Source organism: Rhincodon typus, chromosome 2 (assembly GCF_021869965.1).
Source record: "Rhincodon typus isolate 14 chromosome 2, sRhiTyp1.1, whole genome shotgun sequence".
NCBI lineage: Eukaryota > Metazoa > Chordata > Chondrichthyes > Orectolobiformes > Rhincodontidae > Rhincodon > Rhincodon typus.
The window spans coordinates 125302735-125323458 of record NC_063333.1 but is presented as its reverse complement, the minus strand read 5'-3'; the positions used below and the strand labels follow the sequence as shown (position 1 = coordinate 125323458).

General features: G+C 40.0%; 1 protein-coding gene across 1 annotated transcript in view; it reads right to left on the bottom strand.

Moving 5' to 3' along the window:
• The window catches only part of LOC125486675 (uncharacterized protein C7orf57-like), a 113354-nt gene that overhangs the window by 59224 nt on the left and 33406 nt on the right, over positions 1–20724 (bottom strand). Inside the window, exons 4-5 of the mRNA XM_048615255.1 lie at positions 13982–14084; positions 2434–2584 (exon numbers count right to left, since the gene is read on the bottom strand). Of these exons, the coding sequence (XP_048471212.1) occupies positions 2434–2584; positions 13982–14084 (254 nt within the window). The remainder of the gene's footprint in view (positions 1–2433; positions 2585–13981; positions 14085–20724) is intronic.

Below are 20724 nucleotides of genomic sequence, written 5' to 3'. Positions count from 1 at the left end.
CACAGTGTGGAGCTGGAGGAACACAGCAGGACAGGCAGCATCAGAGGAACAGGAAAGTTGATGTTTCAGGTCAGTACCCTACTTCAGAAGTGGGGAGGGGGGAAGTGAGCTCAGAAATAAATAAAGAGAGGAGAGGTGGGGCTGGGGAAGGTAAGTGGGATGGTGATAGGTGAGCGCAGGTAGGCAGTGGTGGGGATTGGTCAGTGAGGTGGGAGGAGCGGATAGGTGGGAGAGAAGATGGACAGGTCGTGTCAGGTCAAGGAGGCGGGGATGAGAGGGAGGGTTCGTCATGGGATGAGGCCGGGGTGGGGAGATTTTGAAACTAATAAAGTGCACATTGAGACCATTGGGTTGTAGGCTCCCAAGGCGGAATATGATGAGCTGTTGCTCCTCTAGTTTCTGGCTGGCATCATTGTGACACTGGAGGAGGCCCAGGATGAACATGTCGTCCGGGTTGGGGAAGTTGAAGTGGTTCGCAACTGGAAGGCATTGTCGTTTGTCGTGAACAGAGCGCAGATGCTCTACAAAGCGGTCTCCAAGCCTCCACTTGGTCTCACCAATGTAGAGGAGGCCACATTGGGAGCAGCAGATGCAGTAGATGACATCAGAGACCGTTTTGTAGAGCATCTGCACCCTGTATGCAACAAACGACAACACCTTCCGGGTGTGAACAATTTTAACTCCCCCTCCCACTCCCTGGGTGGCAAGCACCTTGAATCATTTAACCCTGTGAAGGACACATTGCTGACCATCATGGGGGACGGATTCCCTGAGGCCACGGTCATTGACAGGTCTGGAGAGATGGCTCACAAAGGATATTTAAGCCTCCTTTGCTTTTACCAGTTCTCCCTCATCTCACAACTTCTTCTGATTTATGAACTGCCGGTGGTGTAATTAAGTATGTCTTACTTTCTCCTCATGATCCAATAAAACCATGTTCTTTATTAAATATTCTAAGAACTGAAATCTTCCCAATCAGAGGAAGAAGAGGAAAAATACAGTGAGATAAAAAGACACTATGTGTGTAAAGTTGAGGTGATGCATTTTGGGAGAACTAACAAGACAATGGAGTACACATTGAATTGTGGAACCATAGGAAGTACAGAGGATTAGAGGGACCATGGTGTGCATGACCATTGATCCTTGAGGGCAGCAGGACAGGAGCTAAAGTGGTTAAAAAAGCAGATGCAATATTAGTCATGGAGTCATACAACATAGAAACAGGCCCTTCAGCACACCATGTCTATGCTGACCAACAAACACCAGACTACACTAATCCCATTTACTTGCACTTGACCCATTGTCTATTATGCCCCTGGCATTTTAAGTACTTATCCAGGTGTTTCCTAAATACTGCAAGAATACCTGTCTCCACCAATCTGTCAGGCAGCAGATTTCATGTTTTTACTATCTTCTGGGTAAAAACATTATTCCTCAGATCTCCTCTAAACCATTTACTCCTCACCTTAAACTTACACCGATCAGTCATAGATTCATCTGCCATGGGGAAAAGATTCTCACAATCTACCCTATCTATGTCTCTCATAATTTTGTGTACCTCAATCAGATCACCCTTCAGCCACCTCTTCTACAAGGAAAGGAAATGCAGCCTATCCATTCTCTCCTCATAATTGAAGCTTTCCATCTCAGGCAAAATGTTGGTAAATCTCCTCTGGACCCTCTCCAGTGCAATCATGTCTTTCCGATAGTGCGATGAGCAGAACAGCATATGTATTCTATCTGTACCTAACGAATGTTTTATAAAGCTGTAACAAGACTTCCTGAACCCTACATTCCATGTCCCATCTAAAGAAGGCAAGCATGCTGTATGCCTTCTTTACCACCTGTCTACCTGTGCTAACACCTTTAGGAATTAAATGGGCTTGTACACCAAGATCCCTGGTATTGTTGATAGAGTAGTACTCCCTAGAGACCTACCATTCGTTGTGTATGTTCTTCCCTTATTAGACCTCCCAAAATGCATCACCTGGCACTTATTCAGATTAAATTCTATCTGCAATTGCTCTGCTCAATTTACCAGCTGATCAATATCATATTGTAGCCTGATATCACCCTCCTCTCTATCAACAATACCACCAATTTGCATGCCATCTGAAAACTTACTAATTATACATAAGTATATCACATCCAAGTTGTTAATGTACATAAGAAACAGCTAGGATTCCAGCATCAATCCCCATGGAACACCACTGGTCACAGATTTCCAATTATAAAAACAACCCTTCACCATCACTTAGCCAGTTATATGCAAGACAGTTTAGGATCCAGTTTGCCAGCTTGCCTTGGATCCCATGGCTCTCACGTTTTGGGACGGCCTTCCATTGTAGGACCTTATCAAAGGCTTGAGTAAAGTCCATGTAAACCACATCAACTGCATTAACCTCATCAATATATTTATTACAATATATTTACCTTTACTTTATTTTCCTTCTCATTGTCTTCTGTATCCTTCTCCAATGCAGTCTTATCAGGGTCATGAGGTAACTTTCCAGACTTATTCTGAGAAGGGCTGCGAATAAACTCCTCATGAACCATGTATTCTGGTAAATACCACGTAGGGACTCTGAAAGTAGTGACATTAAACTTATTAATTTGGCTGCTTTTCAAATTGATGTGTTAGGGCGTATCCATCATTATATAATTTAACAAATGGCTGTGTTTAACAAAACCACTTTAGCAATGACACCTATAGGCTAAATTTGCTCTGTGTTTTAAAGCTAGTACAAGTTATAAGTGCGCACTGTGTGATAGGAATTCTGTTTATCAGCATTGAGGAGTATTTTTATTAAGAGGAGGACAAGTTGATAAAAGTATTTGTCATTATAAACAGCAATACAGAGTACAACAGCAAAGTGGTAATGAAGAATCTACACAAATCACTAGTTTTGGGCTCCTTGTTTGGAAGCATTACAAGATGTGAAGAGGATGTGTAAGCAACTGATGATGATGATGTCAGAAATGAGAGATTTCAGATTTAAATACAATAAGGGGCAACTGTTTCCATAGAAAAATGAATTGGTGACAAGGCATTGATTTTAAGCTTATCATCAAGAGAAAGAAGAGATTTTAGGAGGTTTGCTTTATGCAGAGGGTCATTAACTTTTGGATTACTTCAGTTAATAAAAAAAACCTTAAAGTAGTTTTTAAAAAGAAATGGGATAAATATTTGAAGAAAATTAAATTTTTAATTGTATCACAAGTCAGAGCAATAGAATTATGTCTTTTAAAGAGCTGTAAGACTCAAAGGAAAAATTACTTTCCATTAATCGCCGATATAAAATAACAATTGATCTTATATCAACAGTGTACAAAAGTTCTACTAACTTCACTTCTGAAAATCCTAGCTTTTCTAAGGCTATAACCCCTATCCGCAAATGGACAAAATATTTTCTATCCGTCCTTTCATTCCCCTTTATTATCCATGAAATTTCAATTATATCACCTGTTAAACAACTGAATTCTGAGAAATTGTGTAAATCTTGTTGGTTGTGTAATCTTTCCATGTAACTTAACCTACTTGGTCTAGATACCATTTGACAGAGCTAAGCTGCACTCATTCCAAAGACAAAATATGTTTTCTTGGCTGTGATGCCCAGAACTGAGTACAATACTCCAGATAAGGTCTAACTGAGGCTTTAAATATCTGCATATATGCTATCTCCTTGTATTCTGACTTCTGGATTTAAGAACAGCATTCCGTTAGTTCTATCTGTCATGAAGCTTTAATAATCAATGTACACAGACCTCAAAGACTCTCTGGACTCTACTGTTTCTAGTTTATCACAAATGATAAAATAATCTGATATACCGGCCTGGATTTTCTGATGCCGGCACAGTTATTATTCAGTGTAGATGGGAGTGGTGCTTGGGGACCTTGCAAAATCTCCAACGTAGCAGTGTCCAGGAAATTGAGGATTCTGCTGGGAAATTCCTCTACACTTGGAGCTCTTCGAAAGACTCCATTTAAATCAGAGAATTCAAAGGGTTCCGATAAAAGCTAAGAAAAGTTAGACTGTTAAATACATAATTTAACTGCTGAATTACTAACCAAATGACCCCATACATAACTCAGACACCACCAAAAACACTTCACCTGACCACTTACACCCACGAAACCCTGACCCGACAGCCCCAGGAACTGACCAAGCTCCTTGCCTCATTCTAGACCTAACCACCACTCTCCCTTCACCCACTCCAAACCAACCCTATGCCTGCATATGCTGGGACCTGACCCTACTCTTGTCTTCACCTGCTCCAAGCCTGTAGGCACCCACCCCTGCACCCACTCCAGACCTGACATCCCTTTACTCCAGGGGAATTGACGCCACCTTTGACCTGTTATGGACCGGCCATCATCCTTCCCCCACTCTGCAGGCTACTTCCCCTCTTTTCCCTACTCTAGACCTAACTCTGCCTTCACCCACTCTGATCCAGCCCCCTCCATCCCCCACTGCCCAGTCCAGCAACTGCCCCTCTACCATATTCTCCCTTAACCTGCTCCAGACCCAACACATCCACTTCACCTCACAGAAGATGACACCCTTCACTCCTGAGAGATGATCCCTTTCAACCCCGGTATCCAACAGGCTTGGCCCCACTACCTGCACCCGTTCCAAGCTCAAAATCCCTGTGGTCCCAAACCTCACCACTTTGACCTGCTCCGGACCTGCCACCCTTCTTCCCCCATTGGGGATTCTGCCTCTGCCACTTTTTTCCCCAATTCCTGAACCTGGCTCCTTCTTCACCCACCACTGGAGCCAACATTCCCACCTACTCCACTGCTCGACCAAGCAACTCTCCTGACTTTCACCTGCTCCAGTCCAAACACTCCCCATTTACTATCCAAAAGCTAACCCCCTTACACCATGCCAATCCTCCTTCACTCATTGACTCATAGAGTCATACAGCATGGAAATAAAGCCTTTGGTCCAACTCAATCATGCCAACCATGCGAGCATTTGGTTCATAGCCCTCTAAACACTTCCTAATCATGTACCCATCCGGATGCCTTTTAAATGTTGTAATTGTACTTGCCTCCACCTCTTCCTCTGGCAGCTCGTTCCACACTAACGCTATCCTCTGTGTGAAAATGTTACCCTTCAGATCCCTTCTAAATCTTACCCCACTCACCTTAAATGTATGCCCTCTAATTTTGGACTCCACCACCCTAGGAAAAAGACCTTAGCTATTCACCCTATACATGCCCTTCATGATTTTATAAACCTCTATAAGGTCACCCCTCAGCCTTTGATGCCCCAGGCATAAAGGTCCCAGCCTATTTAGCCACTCCCTATAACTAAAACCCTCCAGTCCAGGTAACATCCTTGTAAATATTTTCTGCACCCTCTCAAGTTTAACAACATCATTCCTATATAAGGTCAACCAGAATTGTATGCAGTATGCTAAACATGGCCTCACCAATGTCCTGCACAGCCGCAGCATGACATTCCAATTCCTATACTCAATGCTCTGACCAACGAAGGAAAGCATGCCAAACATTTTCTTCATCACCCTGGTGGAATTTCTGAAGAAGGGTCTAGACCCAAAACGTAAGCTTTCCTGCTCCTGTGATGCTTCTTGGCCTGCTGTGTTCATCCAGCTCTACACCTCAGATCTCAGTTATCTCAGATTCTCCAGCATCGGCAGTTCCTACTATCTCTTTAACAATGACTTTTTGTGAACTGCCTCATCCTAATAAAGTTAAAGTAACTAAAATCTATTGCCTAAGATAACAAGGTGTAGAGCTGGATGAACACAGCAGGCCAAGCAGCATCAGAGGAGCAGGAAAGCTGACGTTTCGGGTCTGGACCCTCCTTTCTTCATTCTGATTTGCACTATCTGGCTCCTCCTCTCCAGACACATTCCACCCTCCCCCCTGCACTGGGCCCAACCTGCCTCCAGACCCAGACATCTGGATTCCCTTCCCCCAGTCCAGATCTGACCTACTTTTGACATGATCTACACACCCCCCACCCACCTCCACCAAATCTCTTTCCTGCCAAACCTGACTACCCTAACCCCTCTATCTGACACCATCCTAACATGGCACACCACAACAGGCTTAATTTCTCCCATCCAGATCGATCTAGCCTAAACACTGCATCAATTACCTGTTGCCTTTGCTACCTTGCATTCTGGCACCTTATCCAATTTGGTACCACATAGATCCCAACCACCTGACACTACAATCCCTACCTAATTGGCACCCTGCCCCTATTCAGCGGGCAGCCTACCCATATGGCACCCAACTAACCTGGCACCCTACATACCTGGCTCTGTGGCATCCTATTCTCCAGCCACCTAAACCTCACACTTAGCTAATACTTTTATTATTTGACAGCAGCAGTCAAATTTGTTGTCAGTGATTGTGGACCTTTACATTTTAGAATGCAGTAGCTGACTGCTGTGGAGTATGAGAAGCTTGCCCTCCCCCGATAGTTCTATAAAAGAACTATCAGAATGGAAGTATGGCTCTGTATCTCTGATGGGGCCCTGATCAGAATTTCCTATCAGGAATGTGGAGTTCCCTCCTTTTTTAAAAAAGTTTAGGGTGGCTATCTGCATGAGATTGCCATTCCTCAGAAAATCCAGCCCATTCTTTTAAATCCAAAGTGGCTGACATCCGTTATTTATTTAAATTGAAATACATTTACTATGCTTTTAAAAATTCACCGAATATATCAACATTACTTTTTAATTTTATGCTTATATACATTGCTTAGAATACCACTTATTTTTATGCCATCAGTTACCTTGGATATGTGGCTTGCGAACCCATCATCTAAATTGTTAATAAATGTGGTGAACCACTGGAACATACAGATTCCTAAGGGAACCACTAATTAAATACTGCCAATTACAGTACCTGTCCATTATCTCTACTTTCTCCATTGTTTAGCCAGTTTTCTAACCACACTAATATTTGCCCTCAATTGTATAGACTTCAGCTTTAGCTAATAATCTCTTATGATAAACTCATAGAATGGCTGCAGAAAAGTGGGAGACCAGTCGGCCGTCATATTCATGTGGCCCTCTGCAACAGCATCTCAACTAACCGCACTTCCCTGATTTTCTCTACAGCTCACTAAATTAGTTCTCTTCAAATGCTTTCCAAATTTCCTTTTATAAGTCATAATGAAATCTCTGTTCACCACAGTTCAGTACCAATGCATTTCAGATCCTAATATCACTGCTCATGAAAGCTGTTCATTATTTGTCATGACCATGGGTCATAACTCTTGAACACCTATAAGCATATTGAATGTTTAAATTGATGCATGCGTTTTTGAAAGATGATTGATCCAGCCAAAACAATTATGGATATAAAGCCATGTCTGGAACAGACATCTGGGATATCGATGCTGCACGTGCCAAAGAAGATTCAAAGGAAGAAATACATTACAAACTGAACTGTAATTTCCTGTGAGTATCTCAAACAGTAAATATGATGCTAAATAGAGACAGCAATCTGGGCAAGAGATATATTTGCATTTCCCCTATCAAGAATACATGGGGACAGTGGTTCAAAGCTCACTTCAACCCTAGTCTGAGTGTTATAGCTGCTTGACCTCCTAGTGTGTGGACTAATGTGCTGTAAAGGCCACAGCTTTGAGACAGCCATTAGAGAAAGGTAAACAAAAGGAAAAGATTCTCGCTCTGAGTACTGCCAAAAAACCACTGCTGAAGGGCACCAGGATTCATGAATTTTAATCGAACTGCAAAGTTAAGCAGCTCAAAATTGATGATTCGACTACCAATGTCAATATTATCAGTAACATCAAATGTAACAGCAACAATGTCTATTATCTACCCTTCACGAATGACTCACAGAATGACCTATATCTTCTTTCTAACTTTATTATTTTTGGAAAGACTTCTTATTTCCTATACGTGTATGAGTGTTGTGTTATTATTTCTTCTCATGATTAGTAACTAATAAACTCACCTATTTGTTAATTCAAGAAGGCCTGATTAAATTAGCTCTTTTTAAAACATAAATTCATTCTGTCTGAGAGAAAGCTATCCAAAATCCTTCCAACCCAATGTGTCCTGAACATTTTATATCCAAGAATATGTAATAACTAGTCCAACCCTTTTGAGCTACATCTCCATCATCACAGCATCATATTCTCTTATGAGGCCTTCATTGAATGTCTTCTAGAAGTCTATATGAATAGGATCCAGAGATATACTCCTGTCCACTCTTTAGTTACTGCTTCAAAAAAAATCGCCTACCACTAAGTCTATGCTGGTTTTCTCTGATGACCTGAAGAATTTCAGAGTTCAAACATTGAATCCTTAGTTATAGACACTAATAATTTCTAGACAATAGATGGCCTATAATTCCATAATTTCTATCTCTTATATTTTCTTTAAATAGCAGGAAGACATGTACTATCTAAAGAGATGGTCCAGAAAACTTTGGGTGATTACAGCTAGAGCATCAACAATGTTCCCATGTATTTGTTGTATTTGTGGAACCAATGTGGTCCAAGGAAGTTGTCACTATTTTGTGCTATATTATTTTCTACGTACACTTCAGAAACAGTGCAACCCAATATCCCCCGATATACAATCTATATGGATGGATAGAGACTTGGATGTGTTGCTTCCATAAACATGGGAAATTGCTTTATAATATCATTGAGGGTTAATTTTAACAGAATTAACTGCCAACTGGTGTCTGATATTAATACAAATTTGGTTGGGAGAGTAAATAGGAGAAAGTCTGGAGTAACAGATGTGTTCACATTTTTCCAATCAGTTACACCCATTTTATGTCAGTTAATGAAGCTCCACTGAACAGAAACCTACACAAACATCCCTACTAGAATAATTAAAATGATTTTTCCTTAAAATGCTGATGCACCTGCTGCACATGTCCAGCATTTTCTGGTGAAAAATTCATATTTTCAACTTGTAAATTTCCCTTTCAGTTTTTTTTAACTAAATTTTCCCATTTATTTTTTGTTTATTATTATTTTTCTTCTTCTTTAAGATTTACCTTTTCTATGTTACTTCAGCATTATCCACCAAAAACAAATAAATGTGTTAGCTTGCTGATTGACGGTGCAAAAATACGTAAGAACAGCCTAAAATAACTCATCCATTAAGTGGTTATATGCCAACATGTGAATTAGGAACAGGAGTAGGCTCTTTGGCCCCTTGTGCCTACTCTGCCATTTGATAAGATCATGGTTGATTTGACCTGTGGCCTCAACCCAATTTCCTGACTACTCCCTTTACACTTTGACTCCCTTGTTAGTAAAAAAATCTATCTATCTTAAAAATACTCAGACCCTACCTACACTGCTCTCTAGGTAACAGAATTCTATTGACTCACAAACCTCTGAGAAAAATAAATTGTTTTCATCTCTATTTTAAATGAGAAATCTCTTATTTTGAAATTCTGTCTGTCAGTTCTAGTCCCTCTTACAAAGGGAAATATCCATTCAGCATCTATCTTGTCAAGTCCCCTCAGTATCTCAAGGGCAGAGCTTTTTAAGGCACTTACACCACAGGCCATGGTTAGAAATCTGGGAGAATCATGTAGAGGCCAAGTGAGGCCTTTCTCAATGTTCGGAACAAAATGTTGTATTTTTCATTAGAGTTGTGGTCACCCAGACAAGATTCGTGATACTGAATGGCAAGATGCTTATTATCAGGGATGATTGCTCAATTTCATCTGCATGTATACTGAATTTCACCTCATTAATGTGCACTTTCCTATTCTACCATGCATCAGGTAGAAAATAGCGACCGAGAATTCGCAACATAAAAGTCAGAGTGGTAACCTGGCAACTCCAGTTTGTGACTTGCTCCTCCAGACCTCCATCTTGGACACCCAGAACAAACATCTCAAGTCATGCTTCTTGCTTCATGGGCAGTGCCCATACACAACCTATATTAATGGACCTTAGCACATGTCAGCCTCACCACACCATTATAGCTGATCCACTTACAGTACAGCTCTGTACCCTAATACTGCACTTTTGACTGCAAGGACACTTTGTGCACAGGAATGGGCACCACAGATGGCTCATATATTGGATCAAGGCTACAACTCTAGGCTGTTTTCTTGCTCTCCTAACAGTCACATATTTTGCACCTATTTGGATGCTCACAGGATCTCTGCCTTGTCCTGCTGTGCCTTACCATCCCTCATTTTTTAACATGAACATTAAGCTAGACAGCTTATCGTGATTGTCAACAATTACCAGTGACACTTGTGTACATGTGGCTGGATGTCACCATGCTACATCAGTGTTATACCTGCATTAAGTGCCAGCAGCTGACGTGGCAGGCACACTGTATGTGCTTTAATCAGATGGCCATATCTCATGGTCAGAGAAGAGTAGTGCTTAGTCATGTCAGGCGAGACACCCTTCAGTTATGGAGTTCTTTGTACAGTAAGTCAAAGGCAGCCTCCAATATCAGTCTAGGGGTTTGAGATGGTCAGGGTGGGAGTATTGCCTCATAACGTGGTGGATGTCAGACATCCCACTAGTTGCTTTGGCTTTTTCTGCCTTATTATGGGCTACTTTCTCCTTGAACGAGAGAACAGGAGGCATTCAGTGAGATGAAAGTGGTTGCACAGTTGTTAATGCTGGTGCAGGCATGGAAAAGTGATGGGTTGTCCCAAGTGAGTGAATAGGAGGTGCAGCAGCCCTGAAGGGTTAGTAGTATGGGAATTGGGTGTGTGACAGTGAGTGAGGGAAATGTTATAGAGAATTGTGGAGCATGAGCCTTTGTGGGAAGAGGGTGCAACTGCAGAGGTAGAATGAATGCGAGGTAAAAGTTGGTGACTCCAATGCTTGCAAAGTGTAGAAGGTCATTGACCTTCTTCCTACAGTGCTGTGCATTCCTCCTGACTGCTGAGACCACACTGGCCTGGGTGACAACCTCAGACCAGGCAGACAGGGTCTGGTGTCATGGCCTCTACAATCAATCCTGTGGGATATGGGAGGCCATCCCCACTCTTTGCACCAGATAGTACAAAAGGATCTCCAGATTCCTGTTCGCAAAGTGGGATGCCAATTTCCTCTTATATGCTAAGTCCAGGGCAAAAGTCACAAATCATGCAGAGCAGCTCTGGACGGCTAGCACTTGTTCAAGTGCACAACAGCCATTTAAAGACCACACTGCTTTCACTGCTGCTGGTCTATTTCAGGATAACCAGGCAGTGGCAAGGTGGTCCAGCTACGGCCAGTACTAAAACTGGGTTAGCATCAAACAGATGAACGCTATGGGGACAGAGTAGGTTGTTCATGAAGTGCTTTTTAGATGATAATGCAAGAAAACTTGCATGAAATTCGTTGAAAATAACTTAACCAAAGTAGGATAAATGTGTTAATAAGAACTTTTTGATCTTCTAAACTCCACTGAATACAACACTAGCCTGTCCAAACTTGACTCAGAGGATAACATTTTAATCTCAAGAACTAGTTGAATAAATCCTCTCCAAGCTGCTTATTATGCTATTATGTCCAGGCATAAATAAGATGCTCAAACGAGACGCAGTACTCGAGATGTGGTCTCATCAACGCCTTGTATAATTGTAGCATAATTACTTGAATTTTCTATTCACCTTACATTTCATTTGCTTTCCTAACCACTTTCTGCACTTTCATGCTAGTCTTTTGTGATTTGTGTACCAGGACACCCAGAGTTTCACAATTTCTCCCTATTTAATTAATGTACATTTTTCTACTTTTCCCACCAAAGTGGACAATATTTTCTCATATTATACTCCATTTGTCAAATTTTTTCCCACTTTTTCAGCCTCTCTATATCTTTTTGCAGTTTACCTGTATCCCTTTTGCAAATGATTTTCCTACCTTTAGTTTATCAGCAAATATGTCTGAACGTGCATTTGTTAACTATTGTACTTTTACTGTACTTTTAATGCAGTAAAATAAAGTGGTTATATAAATACAATATTTACAATATAGACTCTGGGTCTATTCTCAATGGAGTTTAGAAGGATGAGGTTGATCTAAATTGAAACTTACAGAATACTGAATGACCTGGACAGAGTGGATGTTTGGAAGATGTTTCCATTGGTAGAGAAACTAGGGCCTGAGGGCACAGACTTAGAGTAAAGGGAAGATCTTTAAAAACGGAGATAAGGAGAAGCTTCTTCAGCCAGAGAGTGGTGAATCTGTGGAATTCACTGCCACAGAAGGCTGTGGAGGCCAGTTCATTGAGTATATTTAAGACAGAGATAGGTTCTTTATTGTCACTGGGATCAAGGGTTGTGGGGAGAAAGCGGCAGAATGGGGTTGAGAAACTTATCAGCCATGATTGAATGGCAGAGCAGACTTGATGGGCTGAATGGCCTAATTTCTGCTCCTATGTCTTACGGTCTTATAGATGCAGGTACAATTATAACATTTAAAAGACATTTGGATAGGTATATGAATAGGAGAGGTTTAGTGAGATATGGGCCAAATGCAGGCAAGTGGAACTAGTTTGGGAAACCTGGTCAGCATGGACAAGTTGGACCAAAGGGTCTGTTTCTATATTGTATAATTGTATGACTTTATGACTCTCAAAGTCCACAGTCAAGTCAAGGCATCTAGCCTTCACTTAGGTACAGTCTCAGTGCAGAAAGTCAAGGGCAGCCTCTGATACCAGTCCAGGGGTTTGGACACAATAAGTCAGCCACTTGGAGAGTCAGAATAACGGTCGGAGTAAGAATGCTTGCCACATAAGGGCGGGGAGCAAAATCTTGGGCATCCACCAAACATCTTGAAACTTTCTGGTTTATTGGGGGCTGCTTTCTTCCTAGAATGTGAAACAGGCAGATGTAATTAGTAGCACAGCTGTTACTTTTGGTGCAGGTGGGGAGTGTCCCAAGTGGATGACGAGACAGCACAGAGGGGATGCAGAGTTAGTAGTGTCAGGGTTAAGATGGGTGGCAGTTAATTGCAGATAATGGTATGAGTGTCAGAGTATGAGCCTTGGTGGGAATTGGGTACAGTAGCAGAGATAGAGTGACTTTAAGGTATTAGAGAAAAGATTGTAACTCTAATGCTAGCAGAGTGCAGAAGATAACTGACCTTCTTCCTACATTGCTGGGCATTCCTCCAGATGATTGAGACTGCACTGACTCATGTGGAACCTCAGACAAAGCTGGTGTGGTGTCATGGCCTCCATTCTTGTTCATGGGGGATTAGGAAGACCCAGATCTGACCTACCTCAACAGGGATTTAATCCTATCTGCCATGACTAGAGCTAATGTCAGAAACTGAGTATGGCAGTTCCAAACTGACCATGCTTGTCCAGCTGCACTATGCACTCTTAATGATGGCGCAACTGTAATGGATGTTAATAAATTCCAGGATAACTGCTGAGTGGCAAATTGTTCTGGTAATGGCGCATAGTAAGATGGGGCCAGAATTGATGTGAAAGATGACATAATGGTGGGATAGGTAACTAATTTAGCATGTTCAACAATATATGGCTTGAGAACTCATTTGTTCTTTTGGCGAAAAATCTTTCAAAGAACTCGACATAAGTTGGACTTAGTCAAAAGAAAACATAAGATGCAGCTTCATGAACCTATTAATAAAGCTTAAAAAACTGTATGATTTATTAATTGCTCTCTCCATCTGACTGCCAGGTTTATTGAATTATGCACGTATACATCAAGGTTTCTCTCCTCCTATAGACCATTTAGAGTAGCACCCTTTATTTCATACTGTCTCTCCAAATTTGTTCTCCCAAAATGTATCACCTTATATTTCTCTGCATTGAATTTCCTACCTGCCACCTAACCATGTATTCCACCAACTTGTCAATGTCCTTTTGAAATTCCACACTGGATACCTCAAAGTTTATAGGCTTCCCAGAGTTGCAATATCTGCAAACTTTGAAACTGTCCACAGAATTCCGAGTTCTTGATCATTATTATAAATCAGAAAAGGAACTCTACATGTGGAAAAATATATGTACTTACTCCTTGTTCTTAGAAGACGGTGGAGCATGCACGAACCATTCTGGTTGTGAGCAGGGAACCGGGGATGATTTCCTTGGAGGAGGGGAATAATGTTTCAGCAAATCTAGTTATTTGTAAAAATGCAAAAGAATTAGAGTTTGTTTAAAGGCAAAAGTAAATTAAAAGGTGAGAATATTAATTGATATTAACAATGTTTTGACTACAAACTGAAATCTGGATCCTGCACTGAGGTATATTGGATCTTCTGGCTACACTGATTAAAGAAACATCAATTAAACAGGACCACACACCTGCAAAGCAGCATGGTCAATTCTTCATCCATTTAGTTAATAGAAGGAAAATTGAGCAGGTTTCCTTTCTAGTTAATGTCCCTGTTTTCACTATTTAATATTCAACCCTGGTCTAAGTCCAGAAACCACTGCAAATTATTTCCTATGCTATTAATATGACATGAGGGTACATATGGCACCAGCTTGCTCCTTGCCAGGACTCATTTCCATCAAAACAGCCTGATACTCGCATGCAGGTGCAGGCTTGTAAGAGGCAGCTATATATTAGGTTTCCAAGATCAAGGCCTTCTGACTGCTAATAGGGAGATCAGTGGTCAAAAAGACGAAAACATTCTGAGTAGTAAGAAAGTTAAATTCTTCTTTTATGTATGTTTTTGGTTTGTCACAATAGCCACTAAGAACCTCAGTGAATGTTCCATCAGTTTTATGAGACAGGATGCTTGGAACTTTCTCTGTTACCTTATTAGCATGGTTGCCTAAATTACACTAGAGACTCTACCTTTCAACAGTGCTTAATTAGCTGTCAAGCATGTTGGAACTTTGAAGTCATGAATGGCAACAACATGAATGCAAGGAATTATTTTCTTATTTGTTTCAATAAGCTAAGTCTTGTACAGGTTCAGGTCCAGCTCTAGCCACTCAAGAAAGTAAATATGCTCTTTGAAGGGGAAGTAAAGTGAGTAGCTTCAAAATGATAAGTGTGGTGACAGGAGCTTTGAATCAAGTCAAATCTCTATGTCAGACTTGTAATTGTGTTAAAAATGGATTAGCAATTTTCAACTTCTTTTGTCTAATTTTACTACCTGGGAACTTTCATGGACCAAAACATCTTTAAAGGAAAATATTCTTTGGAGATGACCACAGTAGTTACCTAACCAGGTTGAATCAATGTCATGAAGCCAGTTCTAAGTCAAAAGTATTGTTAGAAAAAGGAATTGACATCATGATCTGTATCTCCTGGTTGAGTTGCACATTTGTAGAATTTTACATTTTGAGATAAAAGTTATCTGCAAATTATCCGGCTTGAAAAGTTAAAGTAGCCTGCCATTGGAATACAGAAGTGCACTGTACTTGAGATAGCTTTTGGGCACAGGAGAGAGGAAAATGGATTGTTAACAGCAGAACTGGAAGACTCTCTCCATGCATTTTCTCTGACCCTCTGAAAAACAGCAACTAGTGATAAAGCAGACGAGAAGCATCCATTCATCAAGAATTCAAGAATACCTACAAATTTTATCATTATTGAAGATATAACTTGGTCTCACTTTAAAAGCCAACACTTCAAGGACTCTAAGCACTTTTTAAACTGTCCTACAATGACCTTCCTTTCTGAACAAGAGACTCTCCCCATTTTTGAACTTCATACCTGTGTTTACAATTATGTATACAGTTGCACTTTATTATTTTCCTTGGGGCTAGTAAGTAAACAATTGCTTTTACTTTTACTAATGAAAGACTTGTAGTTGGGTCCTCTTTTCTGACCTATCAGACTATATTTCACAACCCCAACACTGTGGCCCAACAAGTCCACACCGACTCTCTGAAGATCATCCCACATAGACTCACCCCCATAACTGTGTAACCCTGCATTTCCCACAACTACATCACCTAACTTACATATCCCTGGAGACTGTGGGCAATTTAGCATGGTCAATCCACCTAACCTGCACATCTTTGGACTGTGGGAGGAAACCAGAGTACCTTGAAGAAACTCACGCAGACACGAGGAGAATGTGCAAACTCCACACAGACAGTTGTCTGAGACTGGTTCAAACCTGGGTCGCTGGCAATGTGAGGCAGCAGTGTTAACCACTGTGCCACCACTCTATGTTTTAATTTAAATGATATCGTTGCTGCTAAAAGAAAATTAAAAATCATAGTTGTGACCAATTGAGAAGTGAGCAAAAAAAGGGCAGCTGATTAACCCTCACCTGTAATACTTTGTATACTTATATTTCAACCACATAGATTGGTAGTACAAAAACATTATTAATAATCAATCATTTGGTAAGACTCAATGATGGAACTGAAGAAGTGTTTTTCCATTGCACAGATGTGGTTCTAACAATGCAGTGCAAAAACAAAACCTGTAAGAAAATGCCCAAATAAATAAGGGAATCCTAATTGGAAGAGATAGAGAAGAAGTTAGCTTAGTTGGTTAGATGACTAGCACATGGCTCAGAATGACTGAACACTGCGGATTTGATTCCTGTTCCAGCTGACGTAAACATTGTACATGCCTCTTCACCCTGTCCCTGATTGTAGATGGGAATGCCAAACCACTGACAAAAACTGTCAAGAAAATGCCACAGGAAGCACCAGCAGACAATGAGGCAATGACTTGCCTTCTTACAAAATACACATGAATGAATTGGATAAGGTATCAGGTAGCAACTCTGCTAAATTGCTGTTTCAATCAATTAAACATCTGCAGTTTTCCAAACATACTTGGTGAAGCCCAAGCCTTGGCTCTGTCAATGCTTGTCTACATTCTTTGGATTTGAGCAAACGGAATGTCTCCCGATGGGGAGTATGTGCAGTGTCATGACTGGTTTGGGACAGTATGCTTATATTTGATCCCACTACCCATAGGGTAGTCACGAAAAAGTTAAATATTTAATCAATTTACTCAAAGTGCTCAACTTTCCTGTCTGATGAACTCAGGTTAACAGAAAATACTGACCAGGTTTCTGTACTTAACAAAAAACTATTATTTAAGTCAAATATCAGTTCTAAACATAGGCAAAAAAAATGATCAACTTATAACTTTATCCCTTCTTAAATCCCTACATATGCATGCAGACAGACATGGACATTAAAAAAAAATTCATGGATGGCGAAAATACCATGGGAACAGAATTCAATAGCACCAGTTCACAGGATTCAATTATATGTCCTTATGCTTCTTCCAAGTCCTTCTGATTTTTGATGTTATTTCCAAGTCCTTTCAGTTCTTTGCTGCAGATACGGAGCTGTTGCCACACAATTGTTCAGTCTCTCAGCCACTGGTTACAGGGAATATTGTATAGGAAAACAATCAAACAAGAATAGCCAGCTATCTTCTAATTTTTTGCTACTTCTCCACAACAAGAGAGAGTGATACTGTCTTTTTAGAATCTGTGGTCTTTCTTCCCCTGTATTGTTCACATACAGGCTGTCCACCTGCTCAAGAGCCAAGGAGTTCTTGACTCCTGGCCCACACAACTGGTCATTGAAAAAACAATAAGCAGACTATCTCTGGGCAGGCTGCCCTGGATAAACATCACAATGCCATTCAGTCTCCAGTATCTTCTCCAATGCTTGAATAAGTCAACTGTATTAGTTCAACTTACAACGAGTTCCAGTAACATATTTTAAAACTACAACATCTGCTTCTACAGTTTCTGTGGTTTAAAGTAATATTCTTTTCATATTTAAGGCCACATGCAAAAGTAAATAAAAGTTTTAAAAATATGTGGTCTTTATGGCAGTCCATACTGGGGTCATAGAAGGGTTTTTTTTAACTGATACTTTAGGCTCTAAAGAAAATCTCTGAAATGGAATCATAAGTGAAATATGGTTTAATAAGTTTAGCCCATTTCACACAGAACAGCATTTGGTCAAGGAATTGAAGTCTGTGATAGCAATGCTATCTGGATCATCGAGGGACTAAAATTGCCAGTGTGCACTCACTAATAGGCTGTACAGAATTGTAGTTGGCTTGGTGAACATTTGACCTAATGTCCTAATAACAAATTACAGTGAATAACATTGCAGAAATTTCAATCACTATTTTAAATTAAGGTTTTATTGTTCATCACCTGTTAGAAGTTTGAAAAGAGTTTTTGAAAAACATCAGGAGACTTTCTGGGACATGGTCAAGAATTCGCCAACATTCCATATTTACTGTGGAAATTCTCTGAAGACTTCACCTGAAAAGAATAAGTGTTGCGCTATCTGTTTTTATTGGACACCTTATAGGAATGATCAGGAGAAAAGGAATGCTTGGTCACAGGCATTTTGCTATGGTATCCCTTAGTCTGCTGGAGGAATGGGATGATATATTAGGCCAGCAAGAGTAGAATTGGCTGCTGCAGGAGACAGTACAGAAAGGAAAGTTAGACCCCTACCCTTTATGTGGGTAAGGGACATTCCTCCTCCTGTGGACCTCCTATACCAGAACCTCCAGTGCTGAGTCCAAGAATGACTTCTCAATTGGAGCCATCATAAAATATGCTGCTCTGTGTCAGCTAAACACATTACACTTTCGCAGAAGTGGGTGAATGAAGCCCATACATGTTGTTCTACAAACAAGAGTATCTAATTATTACTTGAATGCTTTAATTCCACATGTCCATCTTAGCAGCCCCAGGCAAGTTCAAATGTTAGTAGGTTCAAGTTCAAGTGTCAGTTAGTAAGCAGCATCAAAACTGTGTGCTAAAAGAATAATTTCAAACATAGTTTAATACTGTAAAAAAATTAGTATGTACTCATTTAGCAGCAGTTTCATACTTTAACAAAAATATCTCCCAATGTTTCTACAGAAGAGTGGTTAATCCTCAGTAGCTAAATTTAAACTCTCATTCATTTCCAAGTATTTCATACACCCAGTTTACAAAAACAATGGAATGAAAACCTTTTACTTCCTCTGTACTTTCTCTTCTTTTATATGCTTAATGTAAAAAAGATTGTTCTTCTAAATGGCTTACTTATTTGATTGCAGATGTTCTGATAAATGATATCTCATTATATCTATGGTTTTGTACCTCTGTGCATAAATGAGACAGTTTCGTGCAGAAATTGTACTGAAATTACGCACAGATATCGAATCCCATCACCAGGTCATCCTTTATTTACACGTGCACAGTACATGGCCTCTGATCACCCAGCTCAGAGCCAGTCCTTTGAATGAGGAGACTCTCTGAATCACCTGTTTATATCTGTCAGCCAGGGCTCCCTGATTGGTCCAGGTTAACAACTCCAATCAAGTATCTCATAGTCAATAAGATCCACCTAGCCCTAGTCCCAGTCACTACAAATACATAAAGGGTAAAAAAAAAATGTTCTTGCACTGATGAATCAAACATTCTTATTTACTGCAGTAATCTTCATGGATTTTTCCATTGATATTATCCTAGTTTCAGTTTCATTATACAACATAATCTTATACTATCACAAACATAATGGAGCTGATTTTATGTAACATCTACCACAGTGAGGCAACTAGGCAAGAAAAATCATAAAACATGGGTATGCTGCCCCTATATTAACAAATTTTACTGATAGTGGGATAGGTACCTTGGTCAGGACAAGCCTTGGAAAATCTACCTTAAAACATTTTAAAATGATCCAAATGCCTGGCAGGAAATCTGCATTTCTCCCATTCAATTAATAGATCATCTGCAGCAGATTGAAAGGACTGGTTTGCCAGAATCTCTTCTTCCATCTGACATCAAAATTTCATTGACTGAAGAGTCAATAGCACCATCTTTGGCACAGAAATCGGGATCAGACATTATTGTCAAATGACCCTCTCACAGATTTTGTTTTTTTTTTGATAATTACAGCTTAAGGGATGGAAAAATAATACAATAAAACTCAAACTTCTGCATTTCATGTCGGTGCTCTTTTATATTTTCTGTAGGGATTAAAATTCTGCCCAATCAGGACAGATCAATTCTGCCACCTGCTGGTTGAGAAGCATCCATGTGGCTGTATAATACTCTTACTTCGATGGGTTTGGCATTATGGTACATCTTTCTCCATGCTAAATGCTGAGTCAATACCAATATCCCTGCGGTCCCATCTACAATAATGCCAAATCTTCACCTTTACTTTATAATTCAGACTTTAAATCTGTGTTTTGTAATGTTTTGTAATTTTTTGTCAAATTCACCAGCTGACGTTATCTGTTCAAAATAGACAAATTCATACTATATAAAAGAATGAAAATTCCAGCAGGAAATTCAAGCTAGTTTGCCTTGTCACTGAGACTTCTCAGAACAGACTGCTATTCAGATGAACACATAAATTAAAATTCACATAAATTACCCATACTATTTATTAATATAAACAATAGAGCTGTCATACAATTCAATTAATGAGAATTAGACCATGTTTCTCCAACATCCAGAAATCTGCTGTAGTAAATTTAAAAATAAAGATATGATTGTGCATTACAAAAGAGAACAATTTCCTAAGGTGTATATCTAAGCTTCACTTGTTCTCTGTCGATTTCTACGAATTGGTGAACAGTCCTTCTGAGATTTAGAAAATTCACTGCTGTAACCTCTCCAGTTTGGAATTCTTGGAATCAAGACATTTCTAGATTTTAGAACTTTCTGGATTATCGAATAATGCTAGAATACCTAATCACAAATGTGAGAATTAGATGTAAATATGTACCTGAGATATAAAACGTAAAACTAGTATTGAGATTCATTTTCGAAACCATTCATTTGAAAAAATTGGATA